The 20,217-nt window shown below is 44.5% G+C and overlaps 1 protein-coding gene across 1 annotated transcript in view; it reads left to right on the top strand.

Moving 5' to 3' along the window:
- Window positions 1-20,217, top strand: part of EMILIN2 (elastin microfibril interfacer 2) — a 55,843-nt gene that overhangs the window by 13,044 nt on the left and 22,582 nt on the right. Inside the window, 1 exon segment of the mRNA XM_047698107.1 lies at window positions 17,712-17,887. Coding sequence (XP_047554063.1) covers window positions 17,712-17,887 — 176 coding nt within the window.

Genomic DNA, 20,217 nt, shown 5'->3' on the forward strand with positions numbered 1-20,217 from the left:
GGGGGTGCAAATATTAAAATGCCAATTTGTTTACTTACGTTTTCATTTAAATTCTGGTTAGTTAACATATGGTGTAGTATTGGTTTCAGGGGTAGAATTCAGAGATTCATCACTTACATACAGCACCCAGTGCTCATCCCAACAAGTGCCCTCCTTAATACCCATCACCCGTCCAGCCCACCCCCCACCCACCTCACTCCATCAACCCTCAGTTTGTTCTCTATAGCTAAGAGTCTCTGATGGTTTACCTCCCTCTCTCTCCTTTTTCCCCTCCTCCCATCTTCATCTATTTTGTTTCTTAAATTCCACATGAGTGAAATCATGTGGTGTTTGTCTCTCTTTGACTGACTTATTTCACTTAGCATAATACACTCCAGCTTCATCCCTGTTGTTGCTAGGGCACCTGGGTGGCTCAGTCAGATAAACACCTGCCTTTGGCTCAGGCCATGACCTCAGAGTCCTGGGATCAAGTCCCACATCAGGCTCTCTGCTCAGTGGGGAGTCGGCTTCTTCCCTTCACTCTCCCTCTCTCTCAAATAAATGTTGTTGCTAATAGCAGGATTTCATTATCTTTGAAGGCTGAGTAATATTCCATTATATGTATATACCACATCTTCTTTATCCACTCATCTGTCCATGGACATCTGCGCTCTTCCATAGTTTGGCTAGTGTGGACATTGCTGCTGTAAACACTGGGATGCATGTGCCCCTTCGGATCACTATTTTGTATCCTTTGGTTCAATATCTAGTAGTGCAATTGCTGGGTCATAGGGCAGCTTTATTTTTAACTTTTTGAATACGCTCCATACTGTTTTCCAGAGTGGCTGCACCAGCTTGTATTCCCATCAACAGTGTAAGAGGGTTCCCCTTTCTCCGCATCCTCACCAGCATCTGTTGTGTCCTCCGTTGTTAATGTTAGCCATTTTGACAGGTGTGAGGTGGTATCTCCTTGTAGTTTTGATTTGTATTTCCCTAATGATGATATTGAGCATCTTTTCATGTGTCTGTTGGCCATTTGGAAGTCGTTTTTGGGAAAATGTCTATTCATGTCTTCTGCCTATTTCTTAAATGGATTATTTGGTTTTTTGGGGGTGTTGAGTTTGATAAGTTCTTTACAGATTTTGGATACTAACCCTTTAGGTCATTTGCAAATATTCTCCCATGAGTAGGTTGCCTTTTAGTTTTGTTGATTATTTCATTCACTATATAGAAGCTTTCTATTTGATTAAGTCCCAGTAGTTTATTTTTGCTTTTGTTTCCCTTGCTCCAGGAGACATAGCTATAAAAAAGTTACTATGGCTAATGTCAAAGAGGTTACTGCTTGTGTTCTCTTGTAGGATTTCCTGTCTCACATTTAGGTCTTTGATCCATTTGGGGTCTATTTTTGTGTATGGTGTAAGAGAGTGGTCCAGTTTCTTTCTTTCGTATGTTTCTATACCATTTTGCCAACACCAGAAGAGACTGTCTTTTTTCCATTGGATATGCTTTACTGCTTTGTCAAAGATTAGTTGACCATAGAGTTGAGGGTCCATTTCTGGATTTTCCATTCTGTTCCATTGATCTATGTGTCTGTTGTGCTAGTACCATGCTATCTTGATGTTTACAGAGTTTTTTTTTTTTAATTTAATTTTTTCAGTGTTCCAAGATTCATTGTTTATGCACCACACCCAATTTACAGGTTTGTTACACAACTTGAAGTCTGGAATTGTGATGCCTCCAGCTTTGTTTTTCTTTTTCAAGATTATTTTGACTATTCAGGGTCTTTTGTGATTCCATAGAAATTTTAGGATAGTTTTTCTACCTCTGTGAAAAATGCTGGTGGTATTTTGATAAGGATTGCATTAAATGTGTAGATTGTTTGGGTGGTATGGAATTTTAACAGTATTCTTCCAATCCATGAGCATGGGGTTGTTTTTCCATTTCTGTGTGTTATCTTTAATTTCTTTCATAAGTTTTTTTTTTTTTTTAAAGATTTTATTTATTTATTTGACAGACAGAGATCACAAGTAGGCAGAGAGGCAGGCAGAGAGAGAGAGGAGGAAGCAGGCTCCCCACAGAGCAGAGAGCCCAATGTGGGGCTTGATCCCAGGACCCTGGGATCATGACCTGAGCCAAAGGCAGAGGCTTTAACCCACTGAGTCACCCAGGCACCCCCATAAGTGTTCTGTAGTTTTTGGAGTACAGATCTTTTACTCCTTTGGTTAGGTATCTGATGGTTTTCGGTGCAACTGTAAATGGGATCGATTCTTTGAGTTCTCTTTCTACTGCTTCATTACTGGTGTATAGAAATATAAGACATGGAGCACCTGGGTAGCTCAGTCGGTTAAACATCTGATTCTTGGTTTACACTCAGGTCAGGATCTCATGGGTCATGAGGTGGAGCCCCTCTCAGGCTCTGCGATCAGTGGGAGTTATGCTTAATGAGTATCTCCCTCTGTGCCTCCCCTAACTTGTATGCAAGCTCTCCCTCTCTCATTTGAATAAATAAATCTTTAAAAAAAAAAAAAAAGAAATGCAAGACATTCCTGTATGTTGATTATCCTGCGACTGCTCAATTCATGTATCAGTTCTAGCAATTTTTTGGTGGAATCTTTCACGTTTTCTAGAGTATCATGTCATCTGCGAATAGTAAAATTTGACTACTTGCGTGCCAATTTGGATGCTTTTTATATCTTTTGTTGTCTGATTGCTGTGGTTAGGGCTTCTAGTACTATGTTAAATAATAGTGGTGAGAGTGGACTTCCCTGTCTTACTCCTGACCTTGGAGGAAAAGCTCTCAATTTTTTCCCATTGAGGATGATATTAGTTGTGGATCTTTTGTATATGGTCTTTATGATGTTGAGGTATGTTCCCTCTACCCCTACGTTGTTGAGGGTTTTTATCAAGAATGGATGCTGTACTTTGCCAAAGGCTTTTTCTGCGTCTATTGAGAGGATTATATGATTCTTATCCTTTTGTTTATTAATGTGGTGTATCACATTGATTGATTTGCAAGAACCAAACCACCCTTGCAGCCCAGCAATAAGTCTCACTTGGCTGTGGCGAATAAACTTTTTAACGTACTGTTGGATTCAAATTTTTGCATCCATGTTCATCAGGTATATTGGCCTGTAATTCTGGGGTGGGGTCTTTGTCTCGTTTTTTGGAATCAAGGTAATGCTGGCCTCATAGAATGAGTTTGGAAGTCTTCCATTTCTATTATTTGGAACATTTTGAGAAGAATAGATATTGATTCTTCTTTAAATGTGTGGTAGAAGGGGCACCCGGGTGGCTCAGTCATTAAGCGTCTGCCTTCGGCTCAGGTCATGATCCCAGGGTCTTGTGATTGAGCCCCGCATCGGGCTCCCTGCTCAGCAGAGAGCCTGCTTCTCCCTCTGCCTCTGCCTGCCACTCAGCCTACTTCTGCTCTCTCTCTCTGTCAAATAAATAAATAAAACCTTTAAAAAAAAATGTGTGGTAGAATTCCCCTAGGAAGCCATCCAGCCCTGGACTTTTGTTTGTTGGGAGATTTTTGATTACTGATTCAGTTTCTTTGCTGGTTATAGGTCTATTCAAGTTTTCTATTTCTTCCTGTTTCAGTTTTGGTAGTTTATGTGTTTCTAGGAATTTATCAATGTCTTCCAGATTGCCCAATTTGTTGGCATATAATTTTTCATAATATTCTCTTATAGTTGTTTGTGTTTCTGTGTGTTGGTTGTGATCTCTCCTCTTTCATTTCTGATTTAATTATCTGAATCCTTTCTCTTTTCTTTTTGGTAAGTCTGGATAGGGGGTTATCAATCTTATTCTTTCAAAGAACCAGCTCCTAGTTACATTGATCTGTTCTACTGTTTTTTTTTCCCTATATCATTTATATCTGCTCTGATCTTTATTATTTCCCTTCTTCTGCTGGCTTTAGGCTTTATTTGCTGGGTTTTTTTTTTTTTTTCTAGTTCCTTTAGGTATAAGCTTAGGTTGTATATTTGAGACTTTTCTTGCTTCTTGAGGTAGGCCTGCATTGCTATGTACTTATAGATGCCAATTTATATTTGAGGTAACTGAGGATTAGAGAAGTTTTCAGGTCTTGTCTGACACAACTGGTCTTTGGCTGGGATGGGACTGGAGCAGCCACAATTGTCAAGGATAATAGAATTGGATGTTGTCCATACCTTCTCCACAGATATGATTGCTCAGTATAGGATCCCAGAGACTCAAGGAGAGCCATAAGGTGGTGTCTGGGTACCACCAGGTATGCATCCAAGGGGTGTTTGCTGAATGCACCCGTGAAGGAGAGCATGTGGGTTTTAATTTCTCTATTAAGACTATTTTTTATAACAGTTAATATTCACTATAAAATTGAGGGAAGGTGCATAGATTTCCCACATTCCTGCTTCCTCCCCACATGCACAGCATCCTCTGTTCTCACCATCCCCCACCAGAGTGGTACATTTGGTACAGTTGATGAGCCTGCATTGACACATGATAATAACCTGAAGGTCCATAGTTTACACTATGCTTTATTTTGGGGAGGACCTGTGATTGTAGCTTATCTTTCCTCATATTGTTAAGAATCATATGTGTTTTTTTAAAAAAAGAATCATATGTGTTGAGTTCAGTTATTGATTTTTAGATATGGAGACCATCAATTTGAATAACTCTTTGGTTTGTGTTTTTAAAATGGAGGTTGTGACACACATATAGTCTTGAAAATAATTGTTAATACTGAATGAAAGTGAGGTGGCTTGCGCTAAAATGAGGATTTGAGGTGTGGTGGATTCCAGTTAAATCAGTCAAAGTCATGATGCAATTCAGCTTCTTGAACTGGCAGTTTCAATGTAACCTTTAGAAGTTTTTTGCCAAGATGTAAGTGTACATTGACTATGTCGCCAACAGGTGATACAGCTTTTGGTCTGTAAGAGTTCATGTTACAGAACTGTAAGTCAAAATTCAACTGTGTAAATTTTTAAGATTGTAGTGTTGTTATCAGCAATTCATGAATTAGACAGCACCCCGTTTAGTAGAGAGAGAGGGGGGAAGCTCTAAAGAGTTGTTCAAAATGAGCAGCTTTTATAGGCAGAAAATGGTGGGAAAAGGAAGTTTCTAGCAAAGAGTGGATTGTTTCAGACAAGGTTGCTTTTGAAAGGGGTTGAAAGGGGTCTGTCGGTAGATTCCCTCATTAGTGCTGACCAGGTAATTCTAGATTAACTGATAAAAGGTTACATTCCTGGGAGAGGCAAAAATGACAGGTTAGATACTGTCTTGGTTTGCTGATATGGGGCTTAAGCACAAGAGAGTCCATTTGGGGCCTATTTTGGTTTTTTGTTTTTTTTTAAGATTTATTTATTTGAGAGAGAGACACACACAGAGAAAGATCATTAGTGGGTGGAATTCTTTTTTTTTTTTTTTTTTTTAAGATTTATTTATTTGAGAGCAAGAGCATGAGCAGAAGGGGCAGAGGAAGAGAATCTCAAGCTGACTCCAGGCTGAGCACAGAGCCCCAGGCGGGGCTGAGATCATGACCTGAGCCAAAACCAAGAACTGGCCAGGTTACTGACTGAGCCTCTCAGGTGCCCCGTGATCTCTTTTTTAACACCAGTGTAAAGAATGATTTGATGGTTTTGGGAAGATACAGTGACCAAAAACAGAACTTCATTTTGAGAAAGATCGATTATAAAAATCTAGGGAAGTATTTCAAAGAATAATTTGTGGCTTTGCAAATATGCTGGCCTATGTATTTTATTTGTACAAGTTGGAAGCCGGTTTCAGTGAAGGCTGGGGGTGGTGGGCCAGGACATGCACCCGCTTACTGGGAGAACAGGAACTGTTGCTGAAACCACATATTGTTCTACTTAAAGTAAACAACACAATAACACAATCTATGTAATTTTTCTTAAAAAATAAACATGATTTCAAGGAAATGGAAGCAAGCCACTATCTTTAAAACTAGTTAACTGATGTCAGTTGGGCTCCTCTTCACCTCACAGTCTATATATTGGTCTCCCTTCTCAGTTTGCAAAGAATTGTGGATGCCCAGAAGGTTCCCTACAAACTGGGATGGTGTCCAAGGCATACTGTCCAACATCCCCCTTGCACCTAGGTTCTGTATGGCTCTCTCAGAACCACACAGAGCGGCCAACTTAGGGAACAGCCTCCAGTGCCCTGAGAAAACCTAGTCCGACAAGGCTGCACGGGTAGTGAGGCCTCTCCTGAAGACTGTGGCTATGGTTAGAGGATACCACTGTGTCCTCAGCCTTAAACCTCCATTGGCCACCTCAGGCATCTTGGAGAAGAGTGCCCTCACTTCTTTCTCCTCTGCTGACCTCCTGCTCTGTCACCCATACCCATCTGAGAGCAAATAAGCCAAATCCTCCTTCTTAGCAGGCTAGGCAGTCCCCACCCCCTGCTCGTCCACACCCCCAGACCTGGGCTGAGGTGGGTTGTGGCAGCACCTTCCAAAGAAAAACCAAGCTCTTTCGGAATGGAGTGCAGGCGAATAGAAATCTCTCTACCTCACTGTGTTAAATGTGGATTAAGAAAAAAACCTAAAGGGGGCTCCTGGGTAACTAAGTCATTTAAGCGTCTGCCTTCCGCTTAGGTCATGATCCCCAGGGTCCTGGGATTGAGCCCCACATCAGGCTCCCTGCATTGGCGGGAAGCCTGCTGCTCCCTCTCACACTCCCCCTGCTTGTGCTCCCTCTCTTGCTGTGTCTCTGTCAAATAAACAAATAAAATCTTTTTAAAAAATAATAAAATTAAATTAATTAAAGTCATTTAACATAAAATCTTAAAAAAAGAAAAAGAAAAAGAAAAAAACCCTAAAGGAATATTGGGTTATCCTGGACAATGTGAGACCTAGGAAACTAGACTATAACATTGTGGTCCTTTTCCTCCCCAGTGTGGTCATAAATTCAAAAAGAAATGGAAGTGTTCCTGTATTTGCAATACGTCAGATTATTACTTTTACTGAGAATGGATTGACCCAAAGGAAGAAGGTGTTGTTTTTGTATCTGCTGAGAAATTCCTACTATCTTGGGATTTTCTCAGGGTCTCAGGGACCTCACCCAGTCACAGGTGTGGTCGAAAGTTTGCCAACATCCATGGTCTTCAGCCAAAGGACTGAGATCCCTATAGGGGAGGGATGGATGTTGCAAACCAAGTCAAAGGAAGCACAGGAAAAAAGATTTTGAAATGACTGTGATTTTCATAGAAGAATTTGAGGAAATGACTTCTCTTTAAAAAAAAAAAGAGGAAATAATCAAAGTAGAGTTATTTGGTAGTTCTGGAAAGAAAGGTTTGGGTTTGCTTTGAGCATCCTGGGGAGGGCTGAGCCAGCAGATGTTCTCATGGCTCGAGCTGTGGGAACCCAGAGGATGAGGGCATCGGGGAGTGAGCAGGAGGAGTGTCATATGATTCTGGTTCTGGGAATGAGGAAACATGATGTCAGTGTGAGGAATGGAACCATATAGAATTTTTTCGGGGGAGGGGGAGGTGGGAGGGAAGCATCCTGCAGCCCCGATTACCATCCTGGAAGGAATCCTGTGGGAGAATGTAGACCTTCGTTGTGGATTACTGAGCCTTCCAGAAAGCCATCCCCCCGGGAGCCTGGCCTGGCCTGGCCAGCTCTCCTCCCCACTGTGGCTTGACTTTTGTGATGGATTTCCCAAAGTCAAGAAGTGCAACTAATAATGTGGACTCCTAGGAGCACATGCATAAGCTGTATTTCACGGTGCTGGATACACCCTGCCCTTGGAGACGTGGTCCTTTCTAGCATTGCGTGCTTTCTCTGAAGGAAGCTACCCACTGCTCTCGCCAGCGACCCAAGAATATCTACTGCACCGTCTACTACGAACTTGGGACCCCGCCTCCACCGACCCAAGAATATCTACTGCACCGTCTACTACGAACTTGGGACCCCGCCTCCACCGAGCTGCGGTGGTGTTCCTCGGTCACCTTCTTTAGGACCGCAGAGTGGCTCTGTCCCGAGGGGAAGTGGTGGGGGGCACCATCTTAAAGGATAAAGGGGGAAAATTATGCTGTGTGGTTGGAGCAAACCACTGAGGAGTAGGGAGGAGTCTAGGTTTTGAAATCTAACTTGCCACTCTAAGTACATAAGGAAATTAATTCAAGAGGAAACAAAATAAGCAGCTAACGATTGTGGTGTCTCCAGCAAATACTGTCCCTTTGTAAGGGGAAGCAGAGAGTCTCCTGTGGGTACGGTTTAATTTTGAACACCTTGCTTTGGTCTAGGATTTTTTTTTTTTAAGTGAACAGAGCTATCTTGTAATCCGATTTCAATCAGGGCTCATCCAACTTTTGGTTTTATTAGATGCATTTTGTATTTCAGAAATATGTTTGCCCAAGCATTCTGGCTCTTAACAGATGGATTTGCCTAAAAGCCAAGGAAAATACTTTCTATTTCTTTCCTTCCATTAATTTCTGCATGCAGAGATCTAATTGAAATTGTGTCGTACAGCAGAAAAAGATAAGATGAAAATTCTGGTTCGTGTGTGTGATGTGCCTTCACCTGAAAGAAGGCCTTTTGGTTCCTTCACTTTGTCCTGTGTGGGAGCCTTTTTCATCCTGTGGAAAGTTAGTGTTGGAAGGGACCTTGGGTGGATAGAGTCACCTCCTCAGACTGTAGAGATTGTCCTTGTAGATGCACATGGTTTCCAGTGGCCAAGGTTTGATTGTCAGAAAGAGAGTGTGGATTCAAGAGTTCTGGAATCACTTCTAGTTTCAAACTTTGTAGCCTCTGTTGCCTGATTGCGTTTTCTGTTGCTACTTCCATAAATAACACATCTGTTTATTCACTAATGGGAAAACAGTAACAGTGGAAGCCAGAAGAAACCCGTTTGTCACAAGTAGTTTCTAGAAAATTAGTTTACTGTCTTGTCAATCTCTAAATTAGCACATGAGACCAAACTTTGTAAAAAAGCAGGGAGACTTTGACCTGTGCTACAACGTGGGTGAACCTGGCGGGCGAAGGACTTCAGAACAGGCCATACCAAAACGTGCCGTGTTGGCATATTGGTTATTTTAACCTGAAGGCAGTTGAGGAAAAGCAGAGACAAGAAGAACTCTCTGTCTTCCCTGAGTTTCTCCCCTGTACCAGGATGAAGAGAATGATCCTTGTCACTGTACACAGATGAGACTGCATGAGCAAACCTTACTAAAATAACCCTTACCTTCCCTCACTTTCCTCCGTAAACTTCCTAGCCACAGTCCCACAATTGATTGCCCCTAGAACCCAAACCCCTTTTCCTTGGTCTCATGACTTCACAATTTATTACCCTGTGTTAAAATGGTAGACAGTCTCCTGAGTCTAAATGCTTGTTTTCACTTTTTACTGTAAAGCCTCCATACACGTAAAAATTTGGATGTCTTATCTCCTGTCTTTTGTCAGTTTAATTTACAGGACCCGGATTGAACCTAAGAGGGTAGAGGAAAAGTGTCTTCTCTCCTACAAGGACATTAGGCTAAGGGAAATAAGGCATTCATGAAAGGACAGACGCTGTATGATTCCACATCTGTTAAGTCCCTGAAGAGGTCAGATTCACAGAGATGGAAAGTGCAATGGCGGTTGCAGGGGCTGAGAGGGAGGGAGCGTGGGGAGTTCGTGTCTAACCGGTATAGAGCTGCAGTTTGGGAAGATGAAAAAGGTTCTGGGGGCGATGGTTGTCTAACAGTGTGAGAGGGCTTAATGCCACTGAACGGCGCTTGTGAAAACGGTCAAGATGGTACTTTTCTTTTTTTTTTTAGGAACTGGGTTTGAATCGGTTACCCCCTGGCATCCCAGTCCTCTTGCTCCCACCCCCGCCCCCCGCCCACCATTAGACGCTAATTCATCAGAGCAGTGTCCCCTGGATGAGGACCAGGAATGCTTCTCCACAGGCTCCCCCACCACCTTTCAGCTTTTTCCTCCCTCTCAACACTCTTCCCTGGTTAGGATTTTCCTGAACTTCGGGGGGAAGATATGCTTATGCTTCTTCAGCCCCCTGTTACCTCCTGGTTAGCTTCCTATTTCTCACAAGCAAACTCTATGGGAGAGGTTTTGGGGGCCATGCTGTTCCTCCTCTTGCTTATTTTATTCTTTATTCTGACCCAGTGTCCTCTCTAACTGTTGATCTGAGCAGCCCTGGCTCAGTTCACTGAGCATCTCCTTGTCTTAAAAATACTCTTTCTCTGGGGCACCTGGGTGGCTCAGTGGGTTTAAGCCTCTGCCTTCGGCTCAGGTCATGATCCCGGGGTCTTGGGATGGAGCCCCGAATCGGGGCTCTCTGCTCAGCGGGGAGCCTCCTTCCTCCTCTCTCTGCCTGCCTCTCTGCTGCTGCTTGTGATTTCATCCTTTCATTGTATTGATGAAACCGTGGCCCAGAGGTGAGATGTTCCTTGCCTGTCGTTCAGGTAACTCGTGAGAAGGGCTGCTGTTGCTTGTGGTCTAGGGATACTTGGAATTGGTTATGGTTTCCACAGTCGTCTCACTCATACCACCTCACTGGATTCCCTCACTGGGTTCTCTCACCTTCTAGCTCCTCGTTGCTCCGCTGGAAGGCATCCGCTCTCTCCCTCCAGAGTGGAGTCGGCAGTGCCAGTTTCCTCTACTGAAGGCTCCAGCTCCTGTCCAGCGGCCTTCCCTTAATACTATACTCACAGCCTTGGTTTTCCGTACATTTTGATAACTCGTACTCCCCTTGCCATTTCAGACCTAGGGTTGGTACATTTCTCCCATTATTTTTTAAAATCTTGAATTATTTTATTAATTTAAATTGACAAAAAACCCAGTACACCCATTTCTCCCACCCCCATCCCCTACCTCTGGCAACCACCAATCTTTTCTCTCCATCCATGAGCTTGGTTTTGGTTACCTTATGGGTTTTTTTGTGTTTTTGATTCACATGTAAGTGAGATCGGACGGTATTTGTCTTTATCTGACTTATTTCACTTAGCATAATACCCTCAAGTTTTGTATGTGTTGTCAAATGGCAGGATTTCTTTCTTCCTTTATGGCTAAATAATATCCGTGTGTGTGTTGGGACGCCTGGGTGGCTCAGTTGGTTAAGCGGCTGCCTTCGGCTCAGGTCATGATCCCGGCGTCCTGGGATCGAGTCCCACATCAGGCTCCTTGCTCGGCAGGAAGCCTGCTTCTCCCTCTGCCTCTGCCTACCACTCTGTCTACCTGTGCTTGCTTTCTCCTCTCTCTCTCTGACAAAAACAAAACAAAACAAACAAAAAAAAACTATTAAAAATATCCGTGTGTGTGTGTGTGTGTGTGTGTGTGTGTACCACACCTCCATCCATCCGTTCATTCAAGTGTCCATCCACGGACACTTACGTGCATCCATCCATTAGGCTATTGTGCGTAATGGTGCCGTGCACACGGTGGGGGGGCACATATTTCTTCAAGTTAGTGCTTTCATGTCCTCAGATAAGTGTCTGGGAGTGAGATTGCTGGATCATACGGTGGCATCATTTTTAATTTTTTTAGGGAATCTCCGTACTGTTTTCTACCATGGCTGCACCAATTTACATTCCCTCCAACAGTGCACCAGCATTCCCTCTTCTTCACATCCTTGTCAACACTTGTTACTTCTTGTCTTTTTTTTTTAATAAAAAGATATTTTTTAAAAGATTTTATTATTTGAGAGAAAGAGCACAAGTGGGGCAGGGGAGGGGCAGAGGAAGAGGGAGAAGCAGGCTTCCTGCTGAGTAGGGAGCCTGATGTGGGGCTCGATGCCAGGACCTTGTGATCATGACCTGGGCTAAAATCAAAAGTTGGATGCTTAACCCACCGAGCCATCCAGGTGCCCCAATTTCTTGACTTTCTTGATACCAGCCATTCTGACAGGTATGAGGTGATATCCCATTATGGTTTTGATTTGCATTTCCCTGATGATTAGTGATGTTGAGTACCTTTGCATGAACCTGTTGGCCATCTGTATGTCTTCCTTGGAAAGTTGTCTATTCAGATCCTCTGCCTATTTTTTTCATCAAAAAGAATTTGTTTTTGCTCTGAGTTGTATGAGTTCTGTATGTATTTGGCTATTAACCCCTTCTCAGATATATGATTTGTAAATATTTTCTCCCATTCCGTTAGGTTGCCTTTTTGTTCTGTTGGTTTCCTTTGCTGTGCAGAAGCTTTCCAGTTTGATGTAGTCCTGCTTGTTTAGTTGATGTTATGTGTATTTCACACGTATGTTATACATATTTACCGCAGTGAAAAACAAAAAGTGAATTCCGTGCCTAGATGTGGAAAACGTGGTAGTTCAGGAACGTCATATAACCGAGTCTGCCTGGATGTGCGTCCTGACACTTGCTGAAATGCCTTCTTGCTTGTACGTACACGCTGGCATTGTCCCAGGTCGGTGGTTGTTTCTTCAGGCCGAGGGTGCTCCCTACCAGAGAGAGGGAGGCCCCTCTCTTTCTGGCTTCCTTCTCCATCCTAACAGTCCGTTCCAGTGGATACTGTGCAGGACCACACACGGAATGAAGCAAGAAGAATTAGTTCTGGGGTTTTGGGGATAAGCCAGTGATGGAGAAAGAGAGGAATTTACTAGAAAGTCTGTTCTTGGGAGAAATCCTGGTCAAGTGAGTGTCCCAGTGGGGGCACTGGGCTTCAGATTTGTGCACTTTTAGTGATGTGTATTCACAAAAGAAGTTACAGGTGAATACTAAATGCAGGGAAATGATCCTTACCTCGTAGATCCTTAGCATGTAGAAATGATCCTCTGCCAGGGACGTGTGGTTATTTCTGAAAAGCCTTCTTCTGGCAACCTGGGAGGGATGCCGGAGGAGAAAGAAGACAGGTGGGTGTGGGGTAGGAATAAAGAGATGAACAGATGTGTGCTGGCCCTTGACAGTCCCATGAATCTCTAGGCCAGCTCTTTCCCATAGAAGCCTGTGGTGATGGAGCTGTTCATACTAATTCCGCACGTGGCTCCCGAGCTCTTGAAATGTGGCCAGTGTGTCTGAGGAACTGAATGTTCACTTCGGTTTACTTGTAATTAGTGTAGATTTAAAACGGCACACCTGATTAATGGCTATCTTCTGGGTCAACACAACTTGAGGTCACCTGCTGGTGTGCGATTTTTGTCCAAGCCATCATGACTCAAGGACTGTAGAGCTTGATTTGGTTCTGGGAAGGCTCAGGAATTCACATCTGCTGGGGTTAGACGTGAGGATGACTCTGGGGCTTTTAATATGGACCTTGGATTCCTCCATACCTCATCCAAAGTAGACTTAGTATCATTAAATTACTGTTTGATTGATCAATTATTGATTAATGATTAATATTCATTGTTCGTTGAGCACCTACAATAGGACAGATGCTATGTTTAAAAATGGGGATGTTGTAGAGAACAAAACCAGCTGGAATTCTTGCCCTCATGGGGGTTCTGGTCTGTGAGAAGACAAACACTGAACAAGCATGAATGGAGGCATGTTATGAAAGAAGTCTCACCTCCTGTCAGTGGGAAGGAGTCTTTCTGCATGTATGGGGTGGGGGTGGGGGGTGGGGGATTTCAAATGGCATCAGTCATTTTGTCACAGTTTGTTTCAATGGGGACATTTCTAGTCTGTGGTCCCTGAACTCTGATTCAACTTTTCCAGTCCTCTTCTTGCCTTCCTTCTCAGTAGAATCTTCTGGGCTGACCTGATGTCTTGACATGGTGGTTGAACTCATAAAAAGGGAGAACCCTTGTTTCACCACCCCACACCCCAAAAAGGATTCAGAGGGAGAGGCAAGGAAGGAGAGTTGAGAAGATGGGACAAAGAGCACTGGCAGAGGTTGGGGTGGGCTTGGGCTGTGGGGCGCCATGCCGATGCAGCCCCCAGGGGCCCCTGGGAGTGCCTGAGGCAGCTGTGGATGGGGCTCCCTTGAGGGATGGGATTTTGTTACAGTCTCTACCCAAAACTGGGATGGAGGCCAAGGCTGCAGCCTGAGTCAGCCTTCCAGCTCTAGCCCAGCACCGCCTTGACTCTGTGTCTTGGGCTGTCAGTCCTTCTGCTGCTTGGCCACCCCCAGCTGGGTGCAGTCAGTTGGCTGATTTAGTATGTGTCCAAGGGGGCACCTCCTGTGTGCTTACAACCCAAGGGTTCTTGGGGTAACACTTGGGCTGCTTTGGGTCAATTCACTTCCCCTGCCTGGCTGTGCAGCCCTTGGTTGCCCCAGAGGCTCCCCCCTCCAATGAGGAAGGAAGGCTGATGGGTGCCCTGAGTTTTGGGCTGCACTTCTCAACTCTGGCTGCACTTGAAAATTACTTGGGGAGTTTTTGAAAGGTACAGATGCCTGGGCACCCCTGGCCCCAGACAGTTAAATTAGAATTTTGAGTGTAAAAGCCTGGGTTTTTTTTTTTTTTTTAAAGCTCGCTGGCCAAGATATTGTCCTGCAGAGCACTGAGGGATGGAAGGAGGACCCAGGATTCCTACTGTGTTCCTCCCATCCTCTGAAAAATTTCCTGGCTGGCTCTCGAGGTGGTGGGAACCCTGTTTCTGCGGTGGGGGAAAGAATCCCAGGAAAGCTGCGGGGCTGCAGAACCCTACCTCCTCCCCTCCCATCCCCCAGACTGAGGCCTGAGGACCTGCAGTCACCTCTGGGACCCACGTCCTCATGCACGGAGCAGTCGGGACATGAGCGTTCCCACGGCTGGAGGTGGCCGCCTGATGGCTTCCAGCTGTCACCGCTGGCCAGGGAGGCCTCTCGCACATGCTGGACTTAAAACTCGGTCAGAAATGCTATCAACCTGAACTCCATGCCGCCAACCAGAAAGCCCACGGCAAGCCGCTGGGGGCGGAGGGTGGGGCTGGGGAATGTGCGTGGGGCTGCAGAGGAAGGCAGGAACTCCAGGGAACTTCCAAAAGTTATGAGCTGGTTCCAAAGTAATAACTGGCTTTAAAGAAGGTAATGAGGTGTGTTGGAAGGGCGAGCAGTTTCTTACACTCAGCTCAGCAGTGGGGGCCAAGGCCTCCGGGTGGGAGGGTGGTGGGGGGAGTCGGACGTGCAGCCTCAGGTTTTGCTCCCCTGGTCCCACTCAGCCAGCAGCCAGAAGGGGTTGCCAGGGGCTGTCATCTGCTGACGCAGGGACAACCCCCGAGCGCAAACACATTTTCACAATCAGTCTTAAATGCTCAGAGGAACAGCGTTTTTCTGAGATTACACATTTTTGCAGCATTATGCTATATTTGAGCATGCAAAACAGTGAAGTGGATTTTTCTTTCTTTCTTTTGATCATTTCTAGGACCACACAGGGAATTCTTTTGGTAGGTACCGTGCTGGGGGCCTGGGGGCTGGTGTGCGCCTGGCCGGGGTCGGATGCTCAGACAAGTGTTTTCTGAATGGGGATGGCAGCTACCCTTTGACCCAGCTTGTCGGGCTGTGGAACATCTCTGGGCGGGTGGGTTGCTTCAAATTTAAGGCGGTCTCCCGAGTCTCTGCTTCTGCATTCTGGGAGGGCCGTCTGGGGTACAGGAGAGAACACTTGGGTTTAAATCCCAGCCCCGGCCCTTCCTGACCATTGGAACTTGGACAGGACGCCTGACCTTTAGGAGCCTCTGTTTTCCCATTTGTGCAAAGGGGAAACTGAAAAGCTGGGCCTTGACAGGGGATGTGGTAGCAATAAGAGGGAATGAAGAGCCTAGAAGGGAAGACTTGCCCCACCCCCACCACTTAGGGGCCCTTCTTTTCTGTTTCATTCATTGGGCTTTCCTTCTGGAGACTTTTCTCCCTCTGGACTTTTCTCTCCTTCTGGAGACTTGAAAATGTCTCCCTCTGGAGCTTCTCAAAATTCGCGCACCCAGGCCCCACTGCAGACCAGTTAAATCAGAACCTCTAAGAGCGAGGCAGCGGCACTGGGTTGGCAGTTTGTTATGGTTCCCGGTGATTCTGATGCCTGGCCAGTGCTATGAACCACTGCCCTAGAAGGGCCAGTGGAACCGGGACAGCGGCAGGTGTTGGGACACTAATGCTTGGGACAGCGCTGTCCCCAGGGTCCAGAGGGTCGCCTGAGCTCCTGTTGGTGGGGGAGTTCCTTCCACTTGAGGTTTTAGGTGTCATGGTTTTGACCCTCGGGGGCCAAAAGCCCATTATCTCTAGTAATTTGCAATTTTCTCAGGAATGTGACTTTGAACTCCCTCACCACAAGCTGGATGCCAGAGGTGGAGTCAGCTGGCTGGCACCAGGTCCCATGGGCCCCCCGACTTTCCCCTGAGCAGCACACAGCAACTCTGGGAAAGTGCTAGAGAGCTGAGTCCTTTCTGGGAGTTGGCCCTCAGAGAGAAGGGCAGCTGCTTGTGCCGGTAAGAGAAAGTGAAGACGTTCTAGAGAGCCGTGATTCCAAGCTGGAAGTAGAAGTTGGGGTAAGTTAAGGAACAGCTTGTATCTGTGCTGTGAGCAGGGGCACCTGGGGTGTTGGATTCCTGCATCCATCCCTCTCCCTCTGAGTGTCCATGGGGCTGCTGGATTGCCAGTCTCTGTTCCAGGTCCAGCCCTGGGTCTGGAGGACGTTACAGCTCATCACAAGAATCTCTCTGTGGTTTGCGCATGTGTGGAAGAACATGTAACCTACCTTCCTTCCTTTCTTTCTTTCTTTTTTTTTTTTTTAAGCGAGAGGACAAGGAGGGGCAGAGAGCGAGGGAAAGAGTCGTGGAGATGGAACCCAACAGGGGGCTTGAACTCATGACCCTGAGATCATAATCTGAGCCGAAATCAAAAGTTGGACACTTAACTGCCTGAGCCACCCAGGTGCCCTAGGGAATATACACTTTATTTATTTTTTTTTAAAGATTTTATTTATTTATTTGACAGACAGAGATCACAAGTAGTCAGAGAGGCAGGCAGAGAGAGAGAAGGAAGCAGGCTCCCTGCTGAGCAGAAACCCTGATGCGGGGCTAGATCCCAGGACCCCAGGATCATGACCTGAGCCGAAGGCAGAGGCTTTAACCCACTGAGCCACCCGAATATACACTTTAAAAGGGATTCTTATTTCTGTCATCAGCTATATGGATCAGGGCATCTCTTTGAAAAGATCTGAACATAGATCTCTGAAGGCTCACAGCCTGCTACCTTTGCAGGAAGGAAGGTACCACGATAAATGCACAGATGCTATGGGAGACAAAGGTGCTGGGGAGGTTTCTTTAAAATAGAAAACAGGGCGCCTGGGTGGCTCAGTGGGTTAAAGCCTCTGCCTTCGGCTCAGGTCATGATCTCAGGGTCCTGGGATCGAGCCCCAGATCGGGCTCTCTGGTCAGTGGGGAGCCTGCTTCCCCCTCTCTCTCTGCCTGCCTCTCTGCCTACTTGTGATCTCTGTCTGTCAAATAAATAAATAAATAATCTTTTAAAAAATAAAATAAAATAAAATAGGAAACAAATGACCCTGTGTTACCCAGAAAAAATCTCCACAAAGCAGCAACAACAACAACAACAACAAAAAAGTAGAACAAAAATTTGTGGGTAAAACAAAAGCTCAGTTTGGGAGTTGTGGGGCCAGGCTTTTCTAGGTGGTCTGTCTCTGGCCGTCAGTGGGTGCAGGTGGGTCTAAGAGATGGAAGAAGGAGGCCAATCTGATTTTGGCTGAACCCCAGGGGGTCAGGGCTGGACTGAAGAGACCAGTGGTCACCTCTGGGTCAGCTCGGAGAAAGCAGACAGGGGCTTGGATCCTGTTCATTCTGGTCCGGGTCGGGATGAGCCAGGAACACTCTCGACAGCCACAGTGAAGAGATGCCACGCTTTTCTTCGGCAGGTATCGTGTGAACTTCAGACCCAGATATGTCACCAAGTACAAGACAGTGACACAGTTGGAATGGAGATGCTGCCCCGGCTTTAGAGGGGGAGACTGTCAGGAAGGTCCCAGGGACCCCGTGAAGACCCCCCGCCCCACGCCTGCCCGGCCTCGAAATAGCATGAAGAAAGCCACAGGTAACTTCTTTGTGCTTTGCTGTGTGTGACCACCTCCAACCTTTTCAGCGTTCTTGCGGACAGTGGGATTTATGGTTTTCAATGGCAATCTCTCCAAGGTCTTCAAGAACACACATATATGCCTGCAGTAGACACATGTGGCCTGCAAATTTATTTGTAGAAGCAGTAGCAATCAGAGACAGACTTTTTTTTTTTTTTTTTTTTTTTACAAGTAAATTGCTCTGTTAGGACTAACTTGTGAAAGTTAAGGACTTAGCGATCAGTGCAGGGCATAGTTTCAGACTGGTGTGGTATGCGGCACAGATGAGAAGAGATTCAGAGGTAGGATGCTTTGTTTTTGCTTTTCATCTACAAGCTCTCATAAATCTGAATTTGAAGGAAAGAAACTGTTTTGTTTTGTTTTAAATAGTTAAATCTGAATCGTTCTCATTCTGTTTGGGGTGAGATATTTGCAAAGCTAAGAGGGAGAGGCATCAGTGAAGTTGTTCTTAAATCTCTTTCTGAATTGTCTTTGAAGTAGCACAAACTCAGTGAATAATTAAGAAAGCAGTGATAATTTTCACCTTTTTTTTGGTATAACATTAAGCAAATGACTTTTATGGATTAAAAATTGTCCTTTTATCTTTTCTCTTTTTTAAGTTCAGTGAGAATACATGTAACTTAGGTTACCTCATGAATTTGATGGTTGTCTTCAAATGATTGTATTTTCCCATGAGGTATTATCAATTTTGAAACTTAGTGTTTCCCAATATTGTCTGTAAAATAGATTTTAAAATAATTTTTTGAAAAAAGTAATGCGTATCAATTAAAGAATGCTTATAAAGTATGGAGAAATACTTAGTTACACATATCTCACCACCATATATTAACTACTGCTAACATTTTGTTATCACATATTACTCACTTCCTTTGTCTGCACATACATTTTGTTAAAGAAAAATTTACTTATTCATCTCACAAATATTTATGGAGCTTCTATATCTGGCAGACTGTATACTAGATACTTGGGAAAAGTGAAAAACAAAACAGGCAGTCCCTGAACTCACAGAAGGCAAACGTCAGACAAGTAATTACAATAAGTCATCATAGATAATATGACAGGGACACACGAAGGGGATCTGTTGGATCAGAATAGTTTACTTTTCTTTCATTTTTATTTTATAAAATTTAAGCCTGTATGAGTTTCCTGAGCGAATAGCTTTAAAAGGATTCTTAGGAAAGCAGTGACCCTCATTCTCCCCTACTTTCTCTTCTCAGCGGTAATTCCTTTCAACTCTTTAGATCATTTTTTGGAATTTACCTCCGTATCTATTGATCTCTCATCATGGAAGGTGAGGGTTGGACGCCTTTTCCTCTGCTTTCCAGCACATGGCTCCTGTACCCTCATCTTTCCATACGGTTTATACCAGATTTTTAGTTTAATACTTATTGTTTACATTGTAGTAACTGTATAGATAATGTTAACAGCTGAGCCATGTCATATACTATGAATTTGTTGTCTTTCTTACACAGCTTTATTGGTTTCTTTAGAGTTAGTAATTGTCTTATATTTTCCTTCTGCTTGATTTTTTTTTTTTATGTCTTTGTCCCTGTTTCAACCCAAACTCTCCTCTGGATGATTATGTAGATGTCCTCTCATTATGTTTAGACACATCAGTGTTATCTTCTTGAAGCAGTCTCTCTTAGAGCTTTCTTACCTGCCCCACCTGGTTATCCTCTTTTCCTTGTTCACAGCTGCCAACTGGTGATCTTACTTGTATCTTTCCCATTGATTGCCTCTTTCCTTTACTCTCTGCTTGTTCTCAACTCACTGCCTTGTCTTGGTAAAGCACATCCTCCAGTAGTTCTATGAGCTTGTGTGGGAGCTACACTTTCTATTATTGTATAGTCAAAAACATTTTTATTCTATGTTTAGAATTCTAGATTTGAGATAACTTTCCTTTAGGATTTTGAAAGTATCACTCAGTTTTCTAGCTTCTAATGCAGCTGTTAAAATGTCCAAAACCATTCTGGTTCCTAATTTTTTACACATGACATGGTTCTGTTTTTTTGTTTTGTCATCTTAGTGAGATTCCGTAAGGGAATGAAAAGGAAGTGCTTCTCCTTAATCCACTACCATTATAGAGAACATACTATTTTTAAAAATTATTTGAGAGAGAGAAAGCGAGAGATTGTGCATACTCGAGAATGAGTACAGGCAGAAGGAGGGGGAGAGGGGCCGAGGGAAAGGAAGAAGCAGACTCCCCGCTGAGCACAGAGCCTGACGTGGGGCTTGTTTCCAGGACCCTGAGATCGTGACCAGAGCAGAAGTCAGAGGCTTAACCGACTGA

The sequence above is a fragment of the Lutra lutra genome, chromosome 12 (assembly GCF_902655055.1).
Source record: "Lutra lutra chromosome 12, mLutLut1.2, whole genome shotgun sequence".
Taxonomy (NCBI): domain Eukaryota; kingdom Metazoa; phylum Chordata; class Mammalia; order Carnivora; family Mustelidae; genus Lutra; species Lutra lutra.